General features: G+C 37.1%; 3 protein-coding genes across 3 annotated transcripts in view; 2 read left to right on the top strand and 1 right to left on the bottom strand.

Moving 5' to 3' along the window:
• Positions 1-1348: 1348 nt before the first annotated feature.
• LOC107088373 (polyadenylate-binding protein 1) lies at positions 1349-10608 on the top strand. The gene is made up of 14 exons (XM_015380501.1): positions 1349-2014; positions 4122-4315; positions 4418-4533; positions 6817-6956; positions 7059-7153; positions 7263-7400; positions 7694-7789; positions 8402-8768; positions 8858-8971; positions 9067-9212; positions 9288-9372; positions 9508-9638; positions 10372-10471; positions 10576-10608. The coding sequence occupies exons 1-13, from the start codon at positions 1822-1824 to the stop codon at positions 10462-10464; spliced, it is 1908 nt and encodes a 635-aa protein (XP_015235987.1). The 5' UTR covers positions 1349-1821; the 3' UTR covers positions 10465-10471; positions 10576-10608.
• A 206-nt stretch (positions 10609-10814) lies between these two features.
• Positions 10815-14054, bottom strand: LOC107088374 (type-4 ice-structuring protein-like). The gene is made up of 4 exons (XM_015380502.1): positions 13307-14054; positions 11905-11970; positions 11528-11627; positions 10815-11381 (listed from the first exon to the last, which is right to left on the bottom strand). The coding sequence occupies exons 2-4, from the start codon at positions 11948-11950 to the stop codon at positions 11171-11173; spliced, it is 357 nt and encodes a 118-aa protein (XP_015235988.1). The 5' UTR covers positions 11951-11970; positions 13307-14054; the 3' UTR covers positions 10815-11170.
• Positions 14055-20175: 6121 nt separating this feature from the next.
• Positions 20176-24810, top strand: part of lix1l (limb and CNS expressed 1 like) — a 6765-nt gene continuing 2130 nt past the window's right edge. The window contains exons 1-4 of the mRNA XM_015380503.1: positions 20176-20747; positions 23230-23393; positions 23577-23717; positions 24604-24699. Coding sequence (XP_015235989.1) covers positions 20405-20747; positions 23230-23393; positions 23577-23717; positions 24604-24699 — 744 coding nt within the window. The 5' untranslated portion in view covers positions 20176-20404. The remainder of the gene's footprint in view (positions 20748-23229; positions 23394-23576; positions 23718-24603; positions 24700-24810) is intronic.

Here is a 24810-nt window from a genome sequence, read left to right as displayed (position 1 = left end):
TGTCTTTCTCTACTGGTCAGGTACATCCTGATTCAATCACACGAAAGGCAATTGTCATATCTTTCTACAACTTTCCATCAACATTTTCACAGTGCTTTAACATTTTTTGCAATCTGTAAAACCTTAAAATTTTCAAAGTACACTCAGTATTTTGTCATCTCTGCATTGAATTATGTTTAGTTATGAACATGGCTACGGCTGAAATGTTGGCAGGGGAAAAAAAGGATTAACATATTTCTGTCCTACTTAAAGCTCCAGCTCCAAAACCCATTCATATAGAAAACTATATATAATCAGTTTTTGTGTTAAGGTTGCTATTTGCATACAATGGTGCACTGAGACAACAGCAGATGGGAGATTACCAGTCAGATGTTTATCACTGCTAGTTGGCTACTTTTCTTTTCTTTTTTTTCTTTTTTATCCTTTGCAGACCAACATGCATACAAAGCAATATCATTCATTAGACCCTATTATACTTATAGGCTACAGTAATCCTTTCTGTTGTAGTACTGTATTTTTAGATATTGATATAATCAGTAAGACTCCATGCTGGGGTGCTAGAAGTCATACAATCAGTATAAAATACCATACTTATAAATATAAAGAAACTGACACACATTCATTTTCCAGGTGAAATTATACCTTAAAATTTGAAGCCATAATCTTTACACAGTGGTAGTAGAGATTGGCTGAGGGTTACATGTGGCTGAAAAATAAAAAGAGGGCAGCAATGCCTCTTTGCATTGCAAATTTACCTGGCAATCAGCTCTCAGATGTTTAAAGGTTGTTCAAATATTTTACTTCCAAACGCTGCTCTAAACTTCTTTAAATGTATATCTGACATATCTGCCAAATTGTTGGTCTTCATGAGGCTGGTTATTTACTGATATTTTCTCTCTCTTTTTTTTTAACTAGAATAAATCAAACAATTCAATTTATAATTAAGGTGACTTCTGGTGGAACATTGTTTATTTTATATTGGAATAGCCCATTCAAATAAAGGCCACATTTTCCTCATATTTCACAGCTTTTTTACAATTCGTTTGTAACGTGAAAAGGTTCAAGGGCGATACATATTTAGAAGTCTTGGTTTGTAAAGATGTATATAAAGAATATTTAAAAAAAAAATTTCAGTATCAGTGAAAGAAAGAATTATAGTAAGAGTAGAAAGTAACACGTTTTTCTGGATTCCACCATTATTATCATGCGTTTCCTCCTGGGGCACGCCCCCTTTCCTCCTCACCGATACTGGTAGATAATTGGTCAATTTATGTGACGTATAGGTCCCTATATAATCCAACAACCTCCCCCCGCCTCTCTTCCCTTCAACCCCGGCTGTCAGTGCGGTGTGAGTGCGTGTGTGCTCTGAGCTCGCTCACCACACTTTCTATATAAAAAAAAAATAAAAATACAAAAAAAACTCAAAACATAAAAAAATATTTTAAAAAAAGATTTTTTTTCTTTCTTTTTGTAACAAGTCAATGAAGAAGGAGTAAAGACGGTCGAGGACTGACGGTAACGTACCCTAACGTGTCGACATTTTTTTTTTTTTTTGAGTCGTTAGCTTTTTTTTCTCCCCCTTCCTTCGTTTGTCCGATTTTAACGGTTGTTTTAACAAACTGAAGTCGAATTGAACATTTTTTGGCTCCAACCGACACAGTCATCTGTGGTATATTAACGTTTACGTATCGGCATAAAAGGAACGATACTGACCGTTAGCCAGTAAGACATTCGCAACTTTTTTTTTTTTTTTCCCCGTTAATAAACTCAAGCGTAGTCCGTTTATAACGTCTAGTCTCAAAGGAGGGCGAGAGAAAGAAGATGAACCCCAGCGCTCCCAGTTACCCCATGGCCTCCCTGTATGTCGGAGACCTGCATCCAGATGTGACCGAGGCCATGCTGTATGAGAAATTCAGCCCAGCCGGAGCCATCCTCTCAATCCGGGTCTGTAGGGACATGATCACCCGGCGTTCCCTCGGTTACGCCTATGTCAACTTCCAACAGCCAGCGGACGGTAAGTCCTTTTTGCTATTTTTTTTCATGGCAATATGTATTAAAATAGAGGATACCCATGCTGCCTGTTAGAGAGAGGGGGGCTATGCTGCGTGAGCTACATGTGACTGCGGTAGGGTCTGTTCCAGTGACTGCCTGCCCTGCCCACCTCAGAGGCCCTGATAGCTGCCAAAAAAACGGATCCTTTATCTGTCCTGTCCGGGCAGCACCTCCCAACTGTAGTGCTGAGTTTTCCTTTAATCGCCTCTAAATGACTGCATGTAGTTTTACATTTTTGAACTGACTTTTTCCCCTGTATAAAAGAAGTAAAGGTCTCAAGAACCTGCTATGTTACTAAAACAGGTAGTTTATTCCACAGGAGTTTGCCATCAGCAAACATTTTCTGCATGTCTGTGATAAAAGGGTGGGTTTGCCTCTGTCCTTTTGCTCCCATGGGTGTGTTTTTACACACAGCTGTGAGGGTTGATTCCATAATCTATTACATAATGATCAGTGGTCACTTTTTGGAAAAAAGAAACCTAAATTTGTTTTAGGAGGTATTTTAAGTAGGGCTTTGTGAGTTTATGTCGTGAACTTTGGCTTTAATCTTTTTCTATGTGCAGATGAGGTTGGCGAAATAAAAAAATATCCAATCGCATCAATAATTTTATATGAATGTACTTATTTATTTAACAGGGACAGTGCAGTCACATGCTTTTAGCTATCATTTAGATTTCATTCTCAATACACTTATTCACAACTTTAACCAAAAAAATCTATTTGTTGTTAATATTACATATTTGTTAAAACTTTTGTGTTTAGTCGATTTTTGAGCAGATAAAATGGAACAAAGTTAAGTTTGGGATTTTTTTCTTGTTGAAAAAATTTAACACCTAAAACTTACCAACAAAATAGCTGCTTGGCTTCTAAAACTACAGGGACTGGTGCAATCAGACTGCTAGAATGGGCTTAAAAGCATTTAGTCATATCCACTTCTTAAATGTGACAGACTAGAGTATGCCACTATAGGAATCCATGTAAGGATTATTTTTGCTAATAATTACATTATTTCTGTTAGTTTGGTTGATTACTAATAGCATCGCAACAGTTGATTCATAGGAGATTGTTTGCAAAATATAAACCAGGTGAGGATAAAACTATACCACAAGTTTTGTCAGCCTAAATGCAAATTGTGTGGATTTTATATCCAGTTAATTCAATTATAGCTCTTGTTCTTTCAGTGAAGTTTTAAAGTATTTGTTACTCTTAACAATTAAGATTTATTATTTCATTAATTTATTGATGATACATTTTTTTTTAGCCCTCCTTTTTTCAGATGCCAGGAAATCGAAGATAATGGTTTATTAGCTGAGCTTACCCATATCAACAAGTTGCTCAAGGCCAAATTTCCGAAGGTTATGGTTGGAGAATTTTAACATGAGTGCTATCTCAGGTCCACAGAAATACAAAACAGCAGTTTACATTTTAAAGGCTGTTGGAGACGACCACCTGAGTCTAATCAGCCTGCTCTAAAAGCACCACTCTAGTTTTCAGCTATTTGTTTGAGACCCATGACATAAACACTCACCCTACTTGCCCTAATTGTAGCATTCTGAAGACTCTGTTATACATCATATTCCACAATGATCAAGTGAAAAATTCTAATGTGGTGGATGTTTCCTGACATATTTAAGATGCATTTTGTAAAAAAATTAGGTTGTCTAGTGTCTGGCTGTGGAAGTTTTTTCAAATACTGCTCCCTCTAATTTAATGTTGTAATGTTTGCTGAAGTTGCAGTTTGTTGGTTAAGCACTTGCAGCAACACTTGCTGTTAAGCTTGTTTGTGTTGTTTATTTGTTGGGTTTCTTCATTTCTAAATGACAATTAAGATGAGCTAGAATGCCAATAGCACACCTTAAAGCAAATTAAGACAAATTCTACTACACATCCTTTAATCTGACCTGATTTTTCTCTGAAGGAAAAATCCTTTTGAAGCGTTATTAAGTTTGCAATCACCAAATTCAGATGCATTTTTTAAGACTTAAGTTTTTTTTTTTTTTAAATACTAGTTTTTAATACTAGTTCTTTATAAACTTTCATCAATTAATATTTGGTTTTTTCTCTTTTAGCTGAGCGTGCACTGGACACCATGAACTTCGACGTGATCAAAGGGCGGCCCGTACGCATAATGTGGTCGCAGCGTGATCCGTCTCTGAGAAAAAGTGGTGTGGGAAACATCTTCATCAAGAATCTTGATAAGTCCATTGACAACAAGGCTCTTTATGACACCTTCTCTGCTTTTGGGAACATCCTATCCTGCAAGGTAAAGCGGCAGTTCTTTTAGCATAATCTCACATCTAATAATTAGTCCATGTTTATTTCAGGGTAAGTCTTTGTGTGTTTAAACATGTTCCATCTGCCCTAGGTTGTTTGTGACGAGAATGGCTCCAAAGGCTACGGTTTTGTGCATTTTGAGACTCAGGAACCCGCTGAACGAGCCATTGAAAAAATGAATGGCATGCTGCTCAATGATAGAAAAGTGTAAGTGCTGTTTTTTGAAACTAGTTCTTCAGAACCTTTGTAGGCATCAGCTGTTAAATTCTGGCTCTGACTCATCCTTAGTGGCAAAGTTGGGATAGTCTAAATGAAATTGGTTCCAGCAATATAATCAACAATGCTGACTTTAATTACCTGACTCTGAAATTAAGATTTCATATTTTTAATCTTTAAATTTTGAACTAAGGTTGCAATAGATTTTCTCTTAAATGTTACGTGTGGAGTCCTGTCTCTGCAGTCATTGCTTTGCTGGCTCCCAGTCTGTGATGGTCGTTCCAAACATCAACTTTGTTTGTAAACGGTTTGAAACGGTTTTTGATATAAAAAATATGTAAATTAATGCACCAAAATATTTAAAAGCAACAATTAGACATTAAAATGGTTTTAAAATGTATGATAGTAATGCATGCACCTTGAAATATTACTGTCACTAAAAGTCATAGATATTTCTTTCCTTTGATGTTGAAATCAATCTATTTAGATTTACTATTTGAGTCTAATTCTATTCATCATTCTATACTCTGGCTTTTTATGAAATTTAAAACTAATTTATAACTAATAAATGTTTTTAATTTTTTAAGGTCATGCTGAAGATAGTACTTCAATAATTAGGGTCATTGCCTACTTGCTGCATTTTTAACAGTTTTTCAGCCTGTTTGACTGATTAGCTGCTTGAATGCATGAATGTGTAGAAGCTGACATTCATTTACCACTTATTGTTTTTAATGGAACTAATGCCATTTTTTTAAAACATTGAACATCTGAAACATCTGAGGAAAAAACATAATTTTGAAAAAAATGATTAACCAGAAAATTGGATCACTTGAAGAAAATATTATTGCACTTTTTTTGTCTTAAGGTCAGTCCCATCCCTAATTTTGGTCTGCTTTATTTTCCTAAGCCAGTCTTGGTGTGTAGGATTGTTGTCTTGCCATAAAACTAGTTGGATATGTTGTTGGCTTCATGGTGGATAAGGATACTGGTATTCCAGCCCTTTTTATACATTGCAAAGCCACAACCTCCACCTGTTTGTAAACTTGTCAAAACATTTTGAAGGCGTCATTAGTTTAATGGGAAAATGGAACCAATTCTGATCTGAAATGCGGTCAAATTTTTAGCCAGCGTTGTACCTAGTGCAGATGGACTGAGAGGAAATTTTATGTTGGGGGGGAAAAAAACATAAGTCATTGCTGTTTTAACTGCAATCTTAGTTTTTGGCCTTCAGGAAAAGGAAATATTAGTTTAAGTCACAGTTTAGTCATTACCAGACTAACAGCTTTAGCCTACATACTACCTTTGAGGGAGATGATGCTGGTGTGCGGTTCATTATTGCTGTTGGTCGGACACCGTTGTTTTTTTTGTTTTTTTCTTAGAATTCAAATATACTTTATGAATGAATGCCCTACCTTATACAGAAGTTGTGAAAATAGCAGATGTAGTTTAACACATTACATTGGTTCAAATAGCAGGAACACAAGCTAATAAAATGTACAGTAAAGGAATGGTTTCAGATATTTAAGGTTACCAAACCCAAAGAAATTTCTTCCTGATCTACTAAGAATTATGCTTTACACACAGATCAATCTTTATAACTCCAAAAAAAAAAAAAATAAATAAATAGAAAAGAACCAAAACCTTCTTAATTTGGTATGTGTGGCTTTATTTCTATGTATTCGCCCCTTGTTTGCCACTGCTCAGGGGTGAAAGTAGATTTGGATTTCTTGCAGGTATTGTATAAAAATATTAAATGGCCTATATTTTCTATTACAATATTCTTACATTTCTTTTTTCAGAATTATATTTATTTCAAGACTCATCAGTTTCAACCATTACATCTTAATATTTCTGAATCATTTCGTCTGATATTAAGAAAAAAAATAATACTGAGAGCCTCCAGAATTGCCTGGTCATGCCATGACAATCCAGACCTAAATTTCAAGAATATGTTAACTAACCACAATACAGGAAAACATTTACATCATATTTGAACAGAAGGAAACTTTGAGACAGAAATATTTATGTGGGTCTAAAAATAAACTGTAAGTAATGAAATATTTACTCTGGATATCATTTAGGGATGCCTTTGGTAGAAATTGAAGTTTTGTCAGATAGACTAAAAGATTTCTTTTACGCTTGCTAGAATAATTTTGTCATTGTTTACAAATACGGCTCTCGTTTAAGTCAGTCATCAAAAGACCATGATAAAGCATGTTGGTCAATGAGTAAGCTTGTTATATGAACAATTGTTTTGTTATCTTTTTAACGCAGCTTCGTTGGCCGCTTCAAGTCTCGTAAAGAACGTGAGGCTGAACTTGGCGCCCGGGCAAAGGAGTTCACTAATGTTTACATTAAAAACTTTGGCGACGATATGGACGATGAGAAGTTGAGAGAGCTGTTTAGCAAATATGGTGCGTGATCGTCTCATAGTCGAACCTAAACACACCCACTCCGCAGGTGATGCTACTTCAGAGTTTAGGCTTTTGGTCGCCAACTTTGTCTTTGCTTCTTAGGAAATGCACTGAGTACGCGGGTGATGACTGATGAGAGCGGGAAGTCCCGCGGCTTTGGCTTTGTCAGCTTTGAAAGACACGAAGATGCACAGACGGTATGACTTAAACCAAGATGACTTATTTGTTAATATTTTGCTTTGTAAGGAAGCAGAATTGATCCCTGTTATGAACTCCACCTTTAATTGTTGCTTATTTCAATTTCAGGCAGTGGATGAAATGAACGGAAAGGATCTTAATGGGAAGCCCATCTACGTTTGCCGTGCTCAGAAGAAGGTCGAACGACAGACGGAGCTTAAGCGCAAATTTGAGCAAATGAAACAAGACCGTATGACTCGCTACCAGGTCAGCATGAATATCTCCAGCATCAGACGCCATCTGACCACAGAAAGAAGCAGCTTTGTCAAATTCAGTGCCCCCTCTGCTATGGGGGCCACTGGCCAAAATGGCTGCCACAGTAACTGTAGTTCATGGGCCCCACTACCTTTTACCTTGGTTCCTGGGGATAATTATGTGCTGCAGACAGAAATATTTGTTTCATATTGGTGCTCACTTCCCTTTTTTTTTTTTTTTTTCATTATTTATTTTTTGACAAAAAAAAACTATATAAACACATTTGTTTTTCTGTTTATTCATAGGGTGTCAATCTGTATGTAAAGAACCTTGATGATGGGATTGATGATGAACGTTTGCGAAAGGAGTTCTGCCTCTTTGGGAATATAACCAGTGCCAAGGTTAAGACCTTTCTTCTTCCATCTATCGTCAGACTTCTACAGCTCATTATTACAGTCCTCTTAAACCTTTCCACTTTTTCTATCGCCATTGCCTCAAACATATTTCATGGATCTCTTCGGGTGATAGACCAATACCAATTAGTGCTTAATTGTTAATGGAGAAGAAAAGGGTTCAACGTTTTCAAAAACTTAACGTAAATTAATGTATGAAGACCGTTTGACTTTGTAAAGCCGGTATTTTGCTGCTGTTACAGTTACAACTATATTGTTTGATGTGTAATATCTAATTTATTCAGGAATTTAATTGGGCCATTCTAACACAAAATGTGTTTTCCTTTAAAATATTTAATTGTTACTTTTATTAGATGACTCAAATTTTTTAGTCCTTTGGAACCTCTAAAGTTTTCCTCCTAAGATTTCCTCATATTACACCCCATTCATTTTCTATCTTGTTATTCTAGGCCAGAAATATAATTTCAGTCTGCTCTCACAGTGCTAATAACTTAGCACTTTGTGCTAATAACCCAGTGCAACTGTTAACGCTGTGGTTGTAATGTATAAATAAATGTATCTGAGGTATCATAACTTTTTTTTTTTTTTTTTGGTTATCAGGTCATGATGGAAGGCGGTCGCAGCAAAGGCTTTGGATTTGTCTGCTTCTCCTCACCAGAAGAGGCGACTAAAGCTGTTACAGAGATGAATGGGCGCATCGTGGCCACCAAGCCACTGTACGTTGCTCTGGCCCAGAGAAAAGAGGAGCGTCAGGCCCACCTGACCAACCAGTATATGCAGCGTATGGCCAGTGTGCGTGCAGTGCCAAATCCTGTCATCAACCCCTACCAGCCTGCGCCGCCCACAGGCTACTTCATGGCTGCGATACCTCAGGCCCAAAATCGTGCTTCTTACTACCCAGCTGCTGGCCAGATGGCTCCGCTCCGCCCAAGCCCACGCTGGACAACGCAGGGTGTCCGACCCCAACGTGAGGGTTTTCATTTGGCTTCGATGCGTTCATCCTCCGATTGTCCCCATTATAACCAGCTTGTTAAAGAATTGTTTCTTTGCCCTCAGACTTTCAGAACATGAGCGGTGCCATGCGTGCGTCAGCTCCACGCCCTCCTCAGACCTTTGGTACCATGCGGCCTGCTTCTCAGGTTCCCCGCATGATGTCTGCGCAGCGCGTCGGTCAGTCCAGTTGGCACAAAGCCTCTTTTCTTTCTACATATCAAGTATAAATGTATCATCTTGATGGCTCTCCTCATCTTTGACTCATCTTGCAGCTGCTCAGACCATGGCTCCCAGACCAGCCACTGCAGCTGCAGCAACAACCGCTTCTGTGCGTGGGGTCCCTCAGTACAAGTACGCTGCAGGAGTCCGCAACCCTCAGCAGCACATCACCTCCCAACCACAAGTCCCCCTGCAGCAGGTGAAGTTCTGCTCTCATCAGTGGTAGAATCGTTGGAGGGTGAAGCTGTAGCTGTAATATGTTTGTGTCCCTCAGCCTGCAGTCCATGTTCAGGGACAGGAGCCTCTGACCGCCTCCATGCTGGCAGCTGCGCCGCCACAGGAACAAAAGCAGATGCTGGGTAAGCTACACTGATGGCGTTGTTCTACTACAGCTCTAGCTCTTGCTGTATCCAGTTTAATTATGTGCATAAAACATTCAATTTTTTTATTTATTTTTTTTTTAAAACTCTAAACCATCTCTGTCATGCCTGTAGGTGAGCGTCTGTTTCCACTGATCCAGAACATGCATCTCAGCCTGGCAGGCAAGATAACCGGCATGCTGCTGGAGATTGACAACTCAGAGCTGCTTCACATGCTGGAGTCCCCAGAGTCTCTCCGCTCCAAGGTTACTGTTCCACTTTTTTGATACAACCAGCTTGTAGTTATGAAACCTGGGTGTATTGCGCCAGATCGTCAGACTGCTGCAAATTCAGCTTGATTTTTTTTTGGGGAGGTGACATGAATATAAAGTGTTTGATTTGCTGTATTTTTAAATGTAAAGAAATGTATCAATTTGTTGGGTTAAAACCAGAAAAACTTCCATGAACTGGGAATTTAATTGATGCTGCAACAAAAAATATTGATCAAGCAGTCTGCTTATTGAAACATGGTTGCATCGTACTGGAGATTAAAGCTGGTCCAAATGGTGGGTGATAAAAAACACTTAAGGCTGGATTTAACTTCCAGTACTTCTAAAAGCCTAAACATTCAGCCAGAACTACAAATATAGGTATTGGCTTAATAGGATCTATGGAAAACATAAGCAAATATAAGTCTTAGCTGTATTCAGTTGATAAACTGAAATTTCTGCAGAGCTTTCAGAGTAAAATAGGCTAAAAGAAAATGTGACACTCTTTGTAATCCTATGATTGTAATATCGTTTTTATTTCCTTCATCTTAACAATTATGCTCTGTTTTGTCATTAAAACACGAGCACATTTAGTTTGTGGGTGTGATGAAACAGGGAAAAGATCAAGGGGTTTGAATACTTAAGCAAATGGTTATGAGTAAACTACTTTTTAAAATGTCAAGGTGAATCTGGGGGCTTTTGTTGACATCATGCACCGATATCTATCCAGGTGGATGAGGCTGTGGCTGTGCTACAGGCCCACCAGGCTAAGGAGGCTGCTCAGAAGACTGTGACCAACTCCACTGCTGTCCCAGCTGTCTGAACCAAAGGTACACATTTAAGATCTTGCATTATGAACGCAATGCTTAAAAATGCAAAAAGTGGATATATCTTATTGCAATGTTTTTTTTTGTTTTTTTTTTTCCCTCAACAGGATTGGGGAACCCTGAGACAAGCTTCACAAAAAGAAAAAAAAAAATGCTTAAAATGTTTTAAAATTTCATTAAATAGAGTAAAAAGTATCAAATACAAAACTTAAAAAAAAGAGAAAACAATGAGAATAAGTCTCCAGTCGGCCTTGTGAGAGACGAGGTCTGCTTTTCTTGGTTAAAAACAGCAAAAAAGAGAAAAATAAAACAAAAGTCAACATAAAAAAAGGATCAGTTTGAGAGGTTTTAGATGAAATTTATGGAAATGTAAGTGAAAGCATTCCTTTCTGCCATTTTATCCGTTTTAAATGTTTGGGCTTTTGAAGCCTGTTATTGTGAATTTTCATTTTACCTTTGCTTGCTTGAATTAAAGTTCTAAAATAATCCTGGTCTGTCCTTTAATAGAGGCTGCTGTGAAAACTTCTTTATACAAATCGGATTTGAATTCATTTAAAACTTAAACATCTTTCAGTTGTGCCATTTTGTCTAGTCTTTAAAATTTTTTATTTTCAAATGAGCGTCAATGGGATATTAACATGTTTCTGGTTTGGGTTAAAAGCAATTCAACATAATATAGATGCCTAGAAATGACTGGTTGGGTTATTTCCTGCTGGTCTTGATGTTCACAACCACACTGTGCTTGAGGTCATCCAGCATCTGCTTCAGATTGGACAATAATGGCTGCATTTGCTCAGTTAGAGGTTTGATCTGATCCTCCATGTGTGTGACTGCTGACTGAAGCTCCTTCATCTTATTCTGGATATCAGCGGCCAGGGGCTCAAGCTCACTCTGCCTTTCCTCAAGGAACGACCTGAAAATATCACACAAAGTTTGTGATTTAAGAATCACTATGACCGAACACGATAAATGAAATAGTCAAAGGAAAGCAAGTTGCTATGCAGCAAATGTGTTCACTATTTAGTATGAATCTGACGCTGGTGGTTGCTTTTCACTCACTGAGCCTTGTCCTTCATCTCTTCGTTGCCCACAGCGATTTTAGCTTTTATGTTTTCAAGGTAGTCGCTCATTTGAAGGCCTCCATTATAGGCAGAGGTTCCTGTGGTTTTAAAATCAAACAATCAGGATTTAATATCCCAACTTACTTTTAAAAGAATTGTTAGAAAGGGTCAATTCAGTATTTCCAAAAATTATTTCTTCACATTGGCCTTTCGTTTCTCTAAACACACTCTTATCAAAGGTAGGTTGATAATTTATATAAACCATTCCTTTTGATAAAAGTATATTTAGTGGAAGATTTTATTTTATTTTTTTCTATAAAAAGTGACTGTACAGGTGGAAATCAATTGAATTTCTGAATATAAAACTTATTTTACCATAGGTGAGGGCAAGAACAAGAACTGCAATATGGAACGGTTTCATGGCTGCTGACTTGAATAGACCTAGAATAAAACAACAAACAATGATTACAACCTTGCCTCACCTAGGAAGCTTCTAATTGGTTAACTCAATTCATTTTGCATTATTGGTGGCTCACAACAATTGCGTAATGGAAAATTCAAACAAATGAGATATCAGAGGAATTCTGGATGTTCATTAGTCTAAGAAGGCATCTATTTAAACTATCAACTTTATTAAAACCCATGATATGTTCAACTAACAAAATGTTTTGTGGGACTGGTCCTGTGTCCCAGATATTTTACCATTTGGTGAAAAAAAAACATAATTATGGAGAAATATCTTGCTTTCTAAAGAAACCAAAATTAAAGAGTTTAACCATAATGACCATTGTTCCATTTAGATGAAAATGGGCGAGGTTTACAAGCTTAGAACACATTAGGGTGTTTTCCTGTTGGAGAGACGGGTGAGCTTCACAAAATAAAAGAACACAAAATTCAATCAACGTCTAAAGGCATCAGTCAGGAAGATATGGGCCTGAAACAAAATGACTGTAGATGGTTGTTGACAGACCCAACTGTACATCTTTTCTGTCAGGTGGAATGGGCGAAAAAACCTGGCAAACTGCGATGAGAAGCTTGTGGAAGGACATCCCAGTTTCAGTCTAAGTCATACAATGTAAATACCTTTTCTACCAGGTACCCAGGAAATTTTTGTAAACTTCTATATTGAAAAAAGTAAGACAAAATCTTATTGTTTGGGATTTAACATATAAAAAATTATTTAAGTGCTTGCAGCTGTATTTTGTAATATCATGCTTCATTTTCAGAGCATGTAATAAACTGAATTATGAACCCTCAGCAGAGCCTATGTGAGGAAAAGCTTCTTGGAGCTTAATGAGATGAGTCACTGGTAATACTTTCCTGGAAATGTCCACCAGGCCTCTTTCCTCAGGGCCATAAGATAAATATTTCAAGACGTATTGTACTTAGACTAGCAAACATAATCAACTGATCATATAGAGCCACTCAGCCATAAAATTTGGGTTTTTAGGTATAGATTTTTTATTTTTATTTGCAGAGGTTCTTGGATTTCATGTTTTATTGAAGCTATTTATGAATTGGTCCTAAGAATTCAACAACAAAAACACGGCACACACTATACTATATATAGATGCACTTCCTGCATTAAACCTGCAGAGAAAAAAAACTATCTTTTATATATAAGGTAAGGTAAAAAAAAATGTCCCACCTTACAAAAAAAACAAGCAATTTTAGTCCTCATTACTCCTATGAAAATAAAAATAATCTGTATCTTTGGCACAAAGTTTAAACAGAAAGTGCTTTTTTTTTTTTTCCTCTAAGAGAGAGTAGGACTCACCTGTTTTGCAGATGGTGGTTTTTGGAGTGGATGGTGCCTCTGTGCTGGACCCTCACACCTCTTATAGGCCGGCCTGATGATGCAGGTCCATGGTCATCTGAAGCTGACTGGATTAGATAAAGAGGAAACAGGGTACTCACTGTGTGTAGTGTCTGTCAGCAGTGTTAAACTGAACCAAGGTCCAGCAGTCCCTGTACTTACTCACCGACATTCTGCATGAGTCTTATTATATAGATTAAACTGAACCCAGAATCATCAGTGAGAATATCAGCACACAGACATCAAGGACCTGTTTCCAGGATGTTATGCTTCATCAATCTGATAATAGATAAGAGGCAGAATGTCTTGATCTTATTTAGTTTCTTTGATTTTGAAGGTTCTGTTTGGTGTAAAGATTTGGCAGGAAACATATGATACGCTGGTTTAAAATGAGATGCCTGTCAGGATGTTAAATACAGTAGATTATTAATAAACTAAAAACCTTGTTTCATTTAACAGCTAGAATACGTTTTTATATTTACAAATTCGAACAGATTAGGACCCCTTATGAACGAAATCAGTTTTTATTCAGAAATATTTACATATCGTTTTCTGCTTTCTTTCTTTTTTTCTTTTCTCTAGAAAGTAAAGAAACTTAATAGCAGGTAGAATAAGAGTAAATATTTTGCTTTACTCAATTAATAAACCATAAGAACAAAATGTTTTTTCTACCTGAGAACCAAGATTGTTTTTGGGTTTAAGCATTTTTACGGATGGTCTAATATTCTCTATGACACTTCCACCTCTGGGATTTTCTGTCTGTGTGAGGTTGTTTTTAATATGACCGACTTCAGAGTGTTTGTAGATCTCAGTAAACCCCTTACCATATTCATCTTCCTTTCAAACACCTCAGCAGGAGCATCACACCATGCTGTTCATTCCCCCTTCTAAAGTTAAAAATAAACCTCCTTTAAAATGCCTCATAATGTTGTGCAGAATCATCTTAGCCATAATTTAGTTTTCTCCCAACTAGTTCTTCACCAGGAATTGCATCCTTTTTATTTCATTGCATTTGTGTAGTTTTATTTTATTTCAATATTTAAAAGGCTGTTAGTTCCCTTGTTTTTGTTTATCCACATTGCTTAAAATGTTCTGTAATGTTACAGTTGATATTATATTTCCTCATTTCAGAGTATGCTGGAAAAATACATGAGCTAAAATACTGTAAGCTTTTACTGTCCAGATGTCATACTTCTTTTTGGGATCGACTGATCTTCATGTCTTAAAATAAGCTGACTAAAAACTTCACATCGATTTGTATTACTCTTATATGACTATAGGAGTATGGTACTCTATAATATAGAGAAATTGCTTAACTAAATGACATCCTCTACCCTACTGCTTCTTAACAAGCCCAAATCATCAGCCTTCCACCACCATGTCTGACAGAAAGAATTGACTTTTTTATGATAGCCTTCTTATGAGCTGATTTTGCATTTTAACTTTGCAGCTAAAAAAACGACACTCAGTTTAATGCTCTAACAAATCTACTACAACCTCTGCTTACCTTTTACCAAAGAAAAAAATACTCTTTTTTGCATTTTAAGCTTCAGCAACAGGGATGAATCGTCCTTTCTGGGTAGCCCTGGTCATAGCAAATTAATTGAGTGGTAAAGGTAATGCTTCTGGTCATTTTGCACCTATTACATTTAAATACCTCAGCAGGGTTATTCCTTGCATAAAAGACCTCTATGGTACAACACAGATTTAAATTCCAGTTCATAATCAGTTCACTGTTAACAAAATAGGGGTATGGACCAGAGAACAATATCAAACTGTTTCTCAGATGTATTTTAATATGTTAAGGTTCATAATGTTTCATACTAGTTAACTGTTATCTACAGTGAAAGGAATCAGGATTGGACATTATGCATATAAAATTAAGAAATTATAATTACAAAGAATTAAATGAGACATTATAGGGATATATATATATATATATATATATTCAGAAAGCATTATAGTATGTAAATAGTGAGAGAATTGAACTACTACACAAGGCGTAAACAATTTTTGCGGAGAAATATATATATATTTTTTCAATGCCATACTTTGTAAGGCAAGGCAAGTTTACTTGTATAGCACAATTCAGTGCAAAGGCATTTACAATTGCTTTACACAAACTATAAAACAGAAGCAAAATAAAAGCAAGTAAAGAGAAAAACATGAAAAAGCAGGTAGTAAATCAAATAAAACAGTTGGACCACAAACTTAAACTAATGATAAATTAGTTTTAGTTTAACCTTTATTTTAACAAGGCAGTTCTAAAAAAAAGGGGTTTTTAACTTTGACTTAAAAGATCTCAGGGTTTTTCAGTCTTTTGGGAGATTGTTCCATATAAGTGGAGCAAAGGATAAAAATGCTGCTTCTCTGTCTTTGCATAAAGAGCAGCAAAAATAACAGGACGAAAATTTGTTTTATAGCGTTGCTATAGTTAACCCTTTATACCCTTTATAAAATAATTGACAGAAAAAAAATAAATAAATTAGAGTTGTCTTTGAACTTTCTAAAAAAATGAAATAAAAAACATACATTTTGTATAAGTTAAATTTGATAATTTATTTGAATCAATGTTAATTCATGAAGCATTTCTGTATATTTTTTTATACATTCTCTCTTTGCTAGATTTGTCTGATTGTGTAAGTCAAGGTTTTGAAGAACGGCTTTAAAGTGTTAACAGCCTAATTAAAAAAAACAACAACAAAAAAATCTAATTCTGATTGAATATTAACTTAATATAACAGTTAGCTGCTACGGGAACTTAGAAAAGCCTAATTTAATACATTTTGATCCATAACTTAGTGAGTGTATTTAGAGGGGTTCAGCATTCCCTAATGCAGCCAATTTAAAACACTAATGTTTTAACGATTGATTATATTAAGCAATTATATTATATTATATAATACTGCTGACGTCAGTAAGTTCCTCTTATCTCCAAAAATGTTGGCTTTTTGTCCCTGAGTACTATGGAAGGTCTTTTCCTTCTGCTCTTGTGTTGATTCATACATTTTGCTCTAAAAAAAAAAAAAAAACAGAAGCCGTCACCCTCCTGTATGGTAAACTGATTGGACATTCCTATGCTGTTTATACTCGCTTGTATTTGTTTAAACAGATGAGTGCTGCAGCCATCAGGGTGTTTTGGTTCAGAATGAACTAGAATCCTCATTCTGATGTTTGTTCATTTCTTTTGATTATGCACTTGCAATAATCTCACAAAAAAAGTGTTTTTTTAAAGCATTGTTTTAAAATACTACCATTGAAGTTAATCATAATTAAATAACATCCCAAAGTCATCAGGAGAAATTACATAATTCTCTTTGCTTCCCAGATTGTTTTAGAGAATACTAATTCCATGCATGCTAATGTAAATATCTACCCCACACAAGGGTTATTGCTACCTTTACATCCTTATAATCGGTGTTAAAAAATTGCTGCTCAGCTCTTCCCCAAACCAGATATACATAAAATTCCACTCATATGTTCAGGTTAAATATTTAATACAAGGCCATACAACACAAACTGCCTAAAAAACCCAAACCAACTTGAGCTTCTATTCTTCTGCAGGAGAAAAACATTTGCCGTGGTTTTAAGAATCTGATTTCTGCTTTGATGGAAACCAGATGTGGGAACAAGGAACATGTTTTCAGCCTGATATTATTCATCTGGTCTGGGGGGGCTGTTTCCCACCACTCCTGCTGCCTGACTGACTATTTTGCTGGAAGTAGAAAAGGCTCCGGCTCTTTTTGTCTCTTGAAAACATTAGTTCCTAAGGAGCTCCGGACAGAAAGATCTCCTCATTTGTAATGCAAGGCATGTGAGGCGGCCTTGACCTGATTAAACCATAAATGTGTTTGCAGGAAGATGTGGTCAGACCAGAAAAAAAGAGCACTGCAAGAGTTTTCCGTTGTATAATATCAGTTGAGATGCTGGTATCATACTGATGATAAGACATAAAAATCAGGCCTTGAACTGTTTTGAAGCTTTGTACAACATGTTTGATGTGGAGTTACTTCCAAAAACAGAAAACTCATTCAAGTTTATCAAGTCTTGATAAGTTCAGATATCTTCTGCAAAAACAGATCTATTTTTCATGAAAAGTTTGTTCTGTTTTCCAGAGATTATGTTTAGTGGATAATTGAAAACAACAGCTGACGTGCATTATCTTTATCTCCAAAGGAGTTAAAAGTCTAGCTAAAATTCTCTTTTTTGAATTAAACACTGCTTAAACGATACAATATACTGTAAAAATATGCAAATCTCTGAACTATTTTTACAATTTGTGAGAAAAAAAATTACTTAAGCAGGATTTCTTTTAAATATTATTTAATCAGTGCATAATTTTGGATAAAAAAAGGAAATTGTTTTCATTCATTTGTGTAAAAAACTGTTATTTTGTGGCATATGTATCCCACAGTCGATATATATATTGTTTGCCTTATGGAATAAATTTCTACCAGTTCTGCAAATCTGTAACAACATTTATAACAGATTCTTTCAGGCTTTGACTGGGCCAATTACCACTAAGTCTGTAGGTCTAAGAGATACTTTAAAGAGACACTTTAAAGAGACCTAAACTTTAAAGAGTAGTAATATTCTCCAACAAAACTCTCAGAACAGCAAAGTTTTAAATAATTTGCAGTTTTCTTTCTTTCCTTCTGAACCTTCATATTGAAGGGAGCTGAATACAAATGCACATCATGTTTCATGTATTGTATTTGTGAGATATTTTGAAATCTACCCATCTCATTTAAGATGAGATTTCATCATTCAGCTTTTATTCCTCCTCTTGCCTCTTTCCAAACGGTGAGAGGCTGAAAAATTACACACGATCCAGAAAGGTTTTTCCTTTTTTTTAACTGAGGTTCAAGAGGAGATCCTGTTTCCTCTTCAAGTAGGTGGTCCACAAGATAAGTTACACCCAGGTGCTTTAGACAAGGATTGCATTTTACTTGTTTTAAAATGCAGCCTATTGTTGATTTTTTTCCCCCCTTCTCTTATCAGGCAAACTATGTTGCTTTGCTTCCAAGTTTAATCACATGCTTTAGGCAGCAGAGCCTGAGCTGCAAAACCACATTGTAGGTTGTTCACAGTTGCTGCCACAAGAGAACAGGGGGAGGCTCAGATTTCTTGGCCACAGATTTTTCTCTGACTCTCCAGTGCTGCGTTCAGGGCTTGCAGAAAGCATTGGAAATAAAGAACATAGTTCAATATGGCAAATAATCGTTTCTACCTTGGATATTGGTTGTAAGAATCAATCTAAAAAACAAACAGCTGTGTACAAAAAAAAAATGTTTTGAACATATTTGAGTGACAGGGCACTTAGAAAACGGACGTCTACATATAAATACTAAGCTCCATGTTTATCTGCTGTAAGGTCAGATTGGCAACGGTATCAAAAACTATAAACCTCAGTGGGGTTCAAAATCTCAAGGCGGATCTAATTTACTAGTGAAATATGCTGTGTTTAACTGATTTAATTTGAAAAGTCAGTAATGTTTAACATCCAAGAATTCAGTTGTTAATATGGCTGCTGTACCTTCAAAACTTAAAACAAAAATATCCACAACATAAAACACCATTACCAGTCAAAAACAGATTTATCAAGTGTTACCTTTGACACTTAACCTCTGCACTCCAATTTTGACTTCTAACTGGACTTCATTTTACTGCGAATTTGGGACTCTTGAATCTATTGAGAAGCACTGAATATAAAAGAGATTGATGTAAAATATTTGATGCGATCTCTGGGTTTCCTTACATTTTCTTTGACTTCTAAGTTATTAGGTTATTTCTAGATTATTAGGTCTGAACTGGAGCCCAATGTGTGACATTTGTAGCTGCAACAGACAAAAATAATCTGAGTAAATATATATTTTAAATAGCTATATTTTTATGAAAAGAAATAATCCAAATTAATCTGACAATACCAGTGGAATCAATTAATCACTTGAATAGAACCTATTTGACAGCATGCAAAAGTAGGCCAAAAGGTCTCAAATGGTGACAAATCATGCCCCTATAACAACTAGAAGCCTGGAAATAATCACAAAACCATCACTACAGGTTTGGGGCCCTAGTAGTAGACCAGTTTCCATCAATGGAGAAACATAAATCCATGCAGAACCTTCTAAGAAGTGGGTTGGTAAACCAAAATTATTTCAAGAGTACTTAACAACTCATGCAGGAGGTTTAAAGAAAGGGCTAGAACAACACATAAAGCATTGCTCACCTCATATGTCTCAAATAGAGAGTCTCTATACCAGGACCCCATTAGTTTTGAGTGGCCATGATAGATAAATATCTGATAGCCTTTTTAAGACTTTTTTTCCTCCTTACATTATCATGTTTAATTAATTACAGAGGAGGTAAAAAAGGAGGTAGAATTTACTACTTAATATATATTTTCTTAACTGGAAAAAAAAAAGTTGGATGCCACTGCTCTAAACTGAGATGGTTGCATGAAACCAAACTTCAAAGTTTAAAATCTAATTCAGGACTTGTGGCCTGACCTTAATAAAGCCATTTATGCTTAACAGACTTTTGAATTTATTTGAGTAAGAACAACATAAAGCAATCAAAATACTTATTTGTTGCCACCAATGAAAGTACAATCAGTTTATTAGGAAAGAAAGGTTAGACTTTTCAAAAATGTTTTGATTTTATGACACTAAATCATTTATTTACTTACAATATATTGGTTTGATATTAAGACGTGCTAAATGGTCGTTGGCAACTGTGACTACATAAAATAGAATATTATATCATACAAACAATAAAGAAAAGAAAACTAAATCCTTAAGAATCCAGGAAGTCGGAGTTGTCCGTGAACGCAGCACTGAGTGACACTCCAGCAGCCTAATCCAAAGAGTCAGGATGCAGAGCGGCGCTCCTGCTCCATCCAGCGACCTTTAACTTCTTTTTTCCAGGGCTGACTGAGGAAACCCTGCCGACACTTTGTCCTTAAACGCTCTAAATCCCACCTCGGTGAGAACCAGCGGTGGGTTTCATCTGTTCCGTCTTCCTTCTCAACCGGACTTGAGTGGACGTTACGTGGGGACAATGGAATCCAACGTTATCCAGGACAGTATCCGCCCTCAGAGGCTGCAGCCGGGGATTGGCTTCGGGTCCGGACCGACGGGGACCCTCCGCTCCTCCTCTCTCCGACCCGGAGTAACGGTCCCGGTCGCGCCGTTGCTGCCCTCCCCGGCTTCCCTGTGCGCTTCGTCGGGGCCTCCTCCTCCTCCGCCGCCGCTGCAGCTGCACAGCCTCTATGGAGGAGTGGGAGCGGGGCTGGGGCCCGGAGCCGGGGGCCACTGCAACCCGGGGAACCCGGCGGTTCTGAAGGAGGCGGTGGAGGCGGTGGTCCGCAGCTTCGCCAAACACACGCAGGGCTACGGCAGAGGTAAGGATCAGTGAGATAAAAACACTTCAGGAGGAGTAGCAGGAGTTTAGAGCACAGGAAAAACAAGCCAGACCTTCTTTTTTCCTGATCTTCATCAGATTTATTCCCATTCAATAATTTAGGCAAGACAAGGCAAGGTAAGGCAAGGCAAAGCAAATTTATTTGCATAGCACAATTCAATACAAAGACAATGCAAAGTGCTTTACATGATTAGAATATAGGAAAATAAAACACAATCAGAGCAAGTAAAAGAAAAAATAAACAATAAAAAAGATGCAGAAACAAGAAAGGACATTAAAAGCAGTTGGACTAAAGAAAAAAAAAATTCTAAAAGAAAGGATTTCTAACTCCCAGTGAACTGCTATACATTTGTTATTACATTCCTCAGGTAGAAAACTCAACTCTTTCCATAACTTGGCCCCATGCTGGCAGTAGGCCACCAGATCTGGGGCCAAATCAGACCCAGGGGCGGTTTTAGTGGATTGTGGTTATGAAGATTTGGGCCAATTTTTGCTGAAAGATGGAAAAGAACAATCACATCGATCTGAATGTGAATGCAATGCAGATGATGTTCAGGAAACATGTCCAGAAACCAGAGATCCCACTCTATATATGAGCCAACACATTTTGGCTGACTGGATATGGGTGTGTGTGTGTGTGTGAGGACACAACATGACATGATCTGATGTTAGAGGGGATGTTTCGCTTCCAAGGATACAGATTTTTTGGGTTCTTATATGAATAAAGGTTTGGTTTCTGGAGATCTTTAGCGACAAAATGCCTTTTTTCCTCCAAAAAGTGATTTCCTGTCCGATAAGTCATGTAGCTCTGGGCTATAAGTCATTCAGATAATTATCCAGTGTTGTTTAGGAAAAAAAATCCCCTTATTGTCCCACAAGGGGGAAATTATGGGACATAAAGGATAGTTTAGCACTGAAACTATCCATCATCTCAGATTTTTCTGCATCAAATTTGCTCGTTGTTTCAGAACACTCCTCCCAACATGCAGTTCTATTCAATGACTGGTCTGAAAAGGTAAAAGAAATGCATCACATTATTGAGATCTGCTTTGAAAATGGACAAGGGACAGTTTTCCTCCAAAACAAACAACAAAAATGCAGCTAAGTTCCAAAGACAAGCACATTCAAAAGTCATAAGTATTGTTAATTGATGTCTTTAACCTTAAACTAGACTTCAGCCACTCTGAGCCTTTCTACACAGAATTAATAGGATTTACTTCCAAAAGATTGTGTCTGTGTGCTGTGACTGACAGCCTTGTCCCTCCTCTATCCCTCTGAGGCTTCCTAATACCTCCAACCTAAGTAATGGAGCTGCTGTCAGAGGATTGGCTCACAGACTCCTCCTTTAATTCAAAATCAGCTGACTTTAACAAGTGATTAAAATGCATAATATTACATTTTATGTTACTTCTGCTGTAAGCGTGGATTCCTGAGTCATGGCTTTTCTGCTGCACTTCCTGTTTGTTTCCTCTTTTATTCCTAAGGAAAGACTCGGACAAAAGGGCTGCGTCTTATCACCATGCGCTCCCCTTTGTTTGACCTTAGAGGAATAAACTTGAAGGTATTATTTTGGAGCAAAAAAACAGTCATTCAGAATTAATTACAGCAGTTTAGGTTGTTTAGAGTATAGCTTTGATTTTATTAAAAGGTTCAAAAGATTAATGGACTGGTAAAGAAATTGCTGCAGTTGTTTAAACTCTCTGCTTTCATGTTCAGTAATCCCAAACTCAGTCCGTAATGTTTGGATCCAAACTGTATGGGGGAGGGAGGGAGGGAGGGACACCATCTGTCGCAGGAATCCATCCCCTTTCCTGAAGTTTCCTCTGTTTGAAACCTGGCGCAATGTTTTGGACACGCCGCATAAAGATTTGGAGACCACACTCCTCCCTGAAGGCATTTTTTTTTTCTAGAATGGATGAGAGTCTATAAACATCTCAGAAAGCACATAAACTTTATTTTACGGCCAACTAACAACAAGATGAGGGCGTACGCACTGAAGGTTTTATTGCCCGCTTCAGTGGGAGCATAAAAAATATTATTTGGATAGGAGTTTAGGGATTTATATCTCCATGGTGTGTTTGTAGTTTTGTTGACAGGGAAAGTTGGGATTTCTATTGAAATGCAGATCTAAAACCCACTAATGTGACTCAGGCTGTTGGAGCCCAACAGTCTGAGCTCAGAGTTTAATCAGGCGGCTCTCGCTTCACACTGCAGGCCTAAACTTACATAACTAGTGGCTCTTACAGAAGTTTTCCCACCCATGAAACAGTTTCCAGGTGATGGAAATTTTCTAATATAGACATGAACATTGAAACTCCAGTCTTACATCACTCAACAATGGAGAGAAACTTAAATAAAGTCACATTGCTCAATAAAAGTTGTCTTTTTCTGGCAAAATCTTCCATCTCTAGTTGCATTGTAGCCGAAATAAGCTCTGTTTGTCGTGCTTCCTCTCTCTTCAGTGAACGTGGTGGAAGCTCTGCAGGAGTTCTGGCAAATGAAGCTGACCAGAGGGGCCGACTTGAGAAATGGAGCTCTGGTGGTTTATGAAATGGTGCCCTCAAACAGCCCTCCGTACGTCTGCTACGTCAGCCTTCCAGGCGGCAGCTGCTTCGGAAGCTTCCAGGTGCGGCATCTGCTTTTTGTTACCACATTTTAAGATTATTTAAAAAGGGGATTTTTTTTTCTTATTAAACATCTGGGAATGAGCTGCATCCTGGAGAAGCTCCTCTGTACTGTAGAGATCTGCCTCAATCTCTGGCTCTTGTTATATCCCTGACTCGGAGTCTTTTCTCCACTGTTTTGACAGTTCTGTCCAACGAAGGCGGAGGCGAGGCGCAGCGCCGCCAAGATCGCCCTGATGAACTCGGTTTTTAATGAGCACCCCTCCCGTCGGATTACTGATGATTTCATTGAGAAGAGTGTGAATGAGGCGCTGGCCTCCTTCAATGTAAGTTCCAATAAATACTGAAGCATGATAGTACTGTCCGTACCACTGCATTGTAATGATTTTGTTTCAGTTATTAGTATTTGAGCTTCATTTTAAAAGGTATGCAAATCTTGAGATACTGATTGATTTAGGTCGATCTTTTGTTCTGTTGTCTGGATGCTCTGGATTATCCATCTGAAAAACTTGTTCATTTCTTAGTCACCCTGCTGTTTCCACTAGATTTGTTTCTTTAATATGCCCTGTTATTTCAAAAGTAAGGATGATGTCATGCTTTTCTCAGAAAGAGAAACATTCCCTCAGCATAATAGACCCTCCACCTTACTTAAGGTGGATCTTTCTCATATTCATGATACTATTTTTGAATATTTTAGCATGTTATAGCATTTGGGTTAATATAGAAATGTATTTTTGTCATGGAAAAACTGATTTTTAATCTTTTTTTTTCTTGCTGGCATCTCATAACCATATGTTGGTCTTTAGATCAGTGCAATGGAGATTTGGCGACCCCCAGATGCCAAAGAGAGATTTAAAAGTTTTTTTGTTGTACTTTCTTCAGCCTTCTCTTAACTGGACATCTCCTGGTCCTTTTCCAACCATGTTTTTCCACAGTTTTAACATATTCCCAACTGTAGATGTGGAAATAGTTACATGAAAAGCTAATTATCGTGTGGAAATTTCCTCACTTATGAAGATCAACATAAATCTGTTGTACTTTAATTATTAGTTTTTTCTTATTCACGTTGTGTAAAGTGAGTTAGAGAAATTGGCCTGTGTGTACAAAGGCAGTGAAATGCTTCTTGTTGATTTTTTTTTTCTTATCAGTTAGTATTAATCTTGTATCATTGTCTGTTAACTCTTGAGTGAAAAGGTTGCTGTGTGTTCACAGGGAAACAGAGAAGAGGCTGATAATCCCAACACAGGGATTGGGGCGTTTCGCTTCATGCTAGAGTCCAACAAAGGGAAATCCATGCTGGAGTTCCAGGTGGGGGAAGAAAAATCCAAAGATATTTTAAATATCTTGAACTCTGGGATGTTTATTATTAATGTTGTGTTCTTCCTTCCTTCCTTCCTTCCTTCCTTCCTTCCTTCCTTC

This window comes from Cyprinodon variegatus, unplaced genomic scaffold, assembly GCF_000732505.1.
Source record: "Cyprinodon variegatus isolate N-32 unplaced genomic scaffold, C_variegatus-1.0 Scaffold216, whole genome shotgun sequence".
Classification (NCBI taxonomy): Eukaryota; Metazoa; Chordata; class Actinopteri; order Cyprinodontiformes; family Cyprinodontidae; genus Cyprinodon; species Cyprinodon variegatus.
This window is presented reverse-complemented; position numbering and strand designations above follow the sequence as displayed.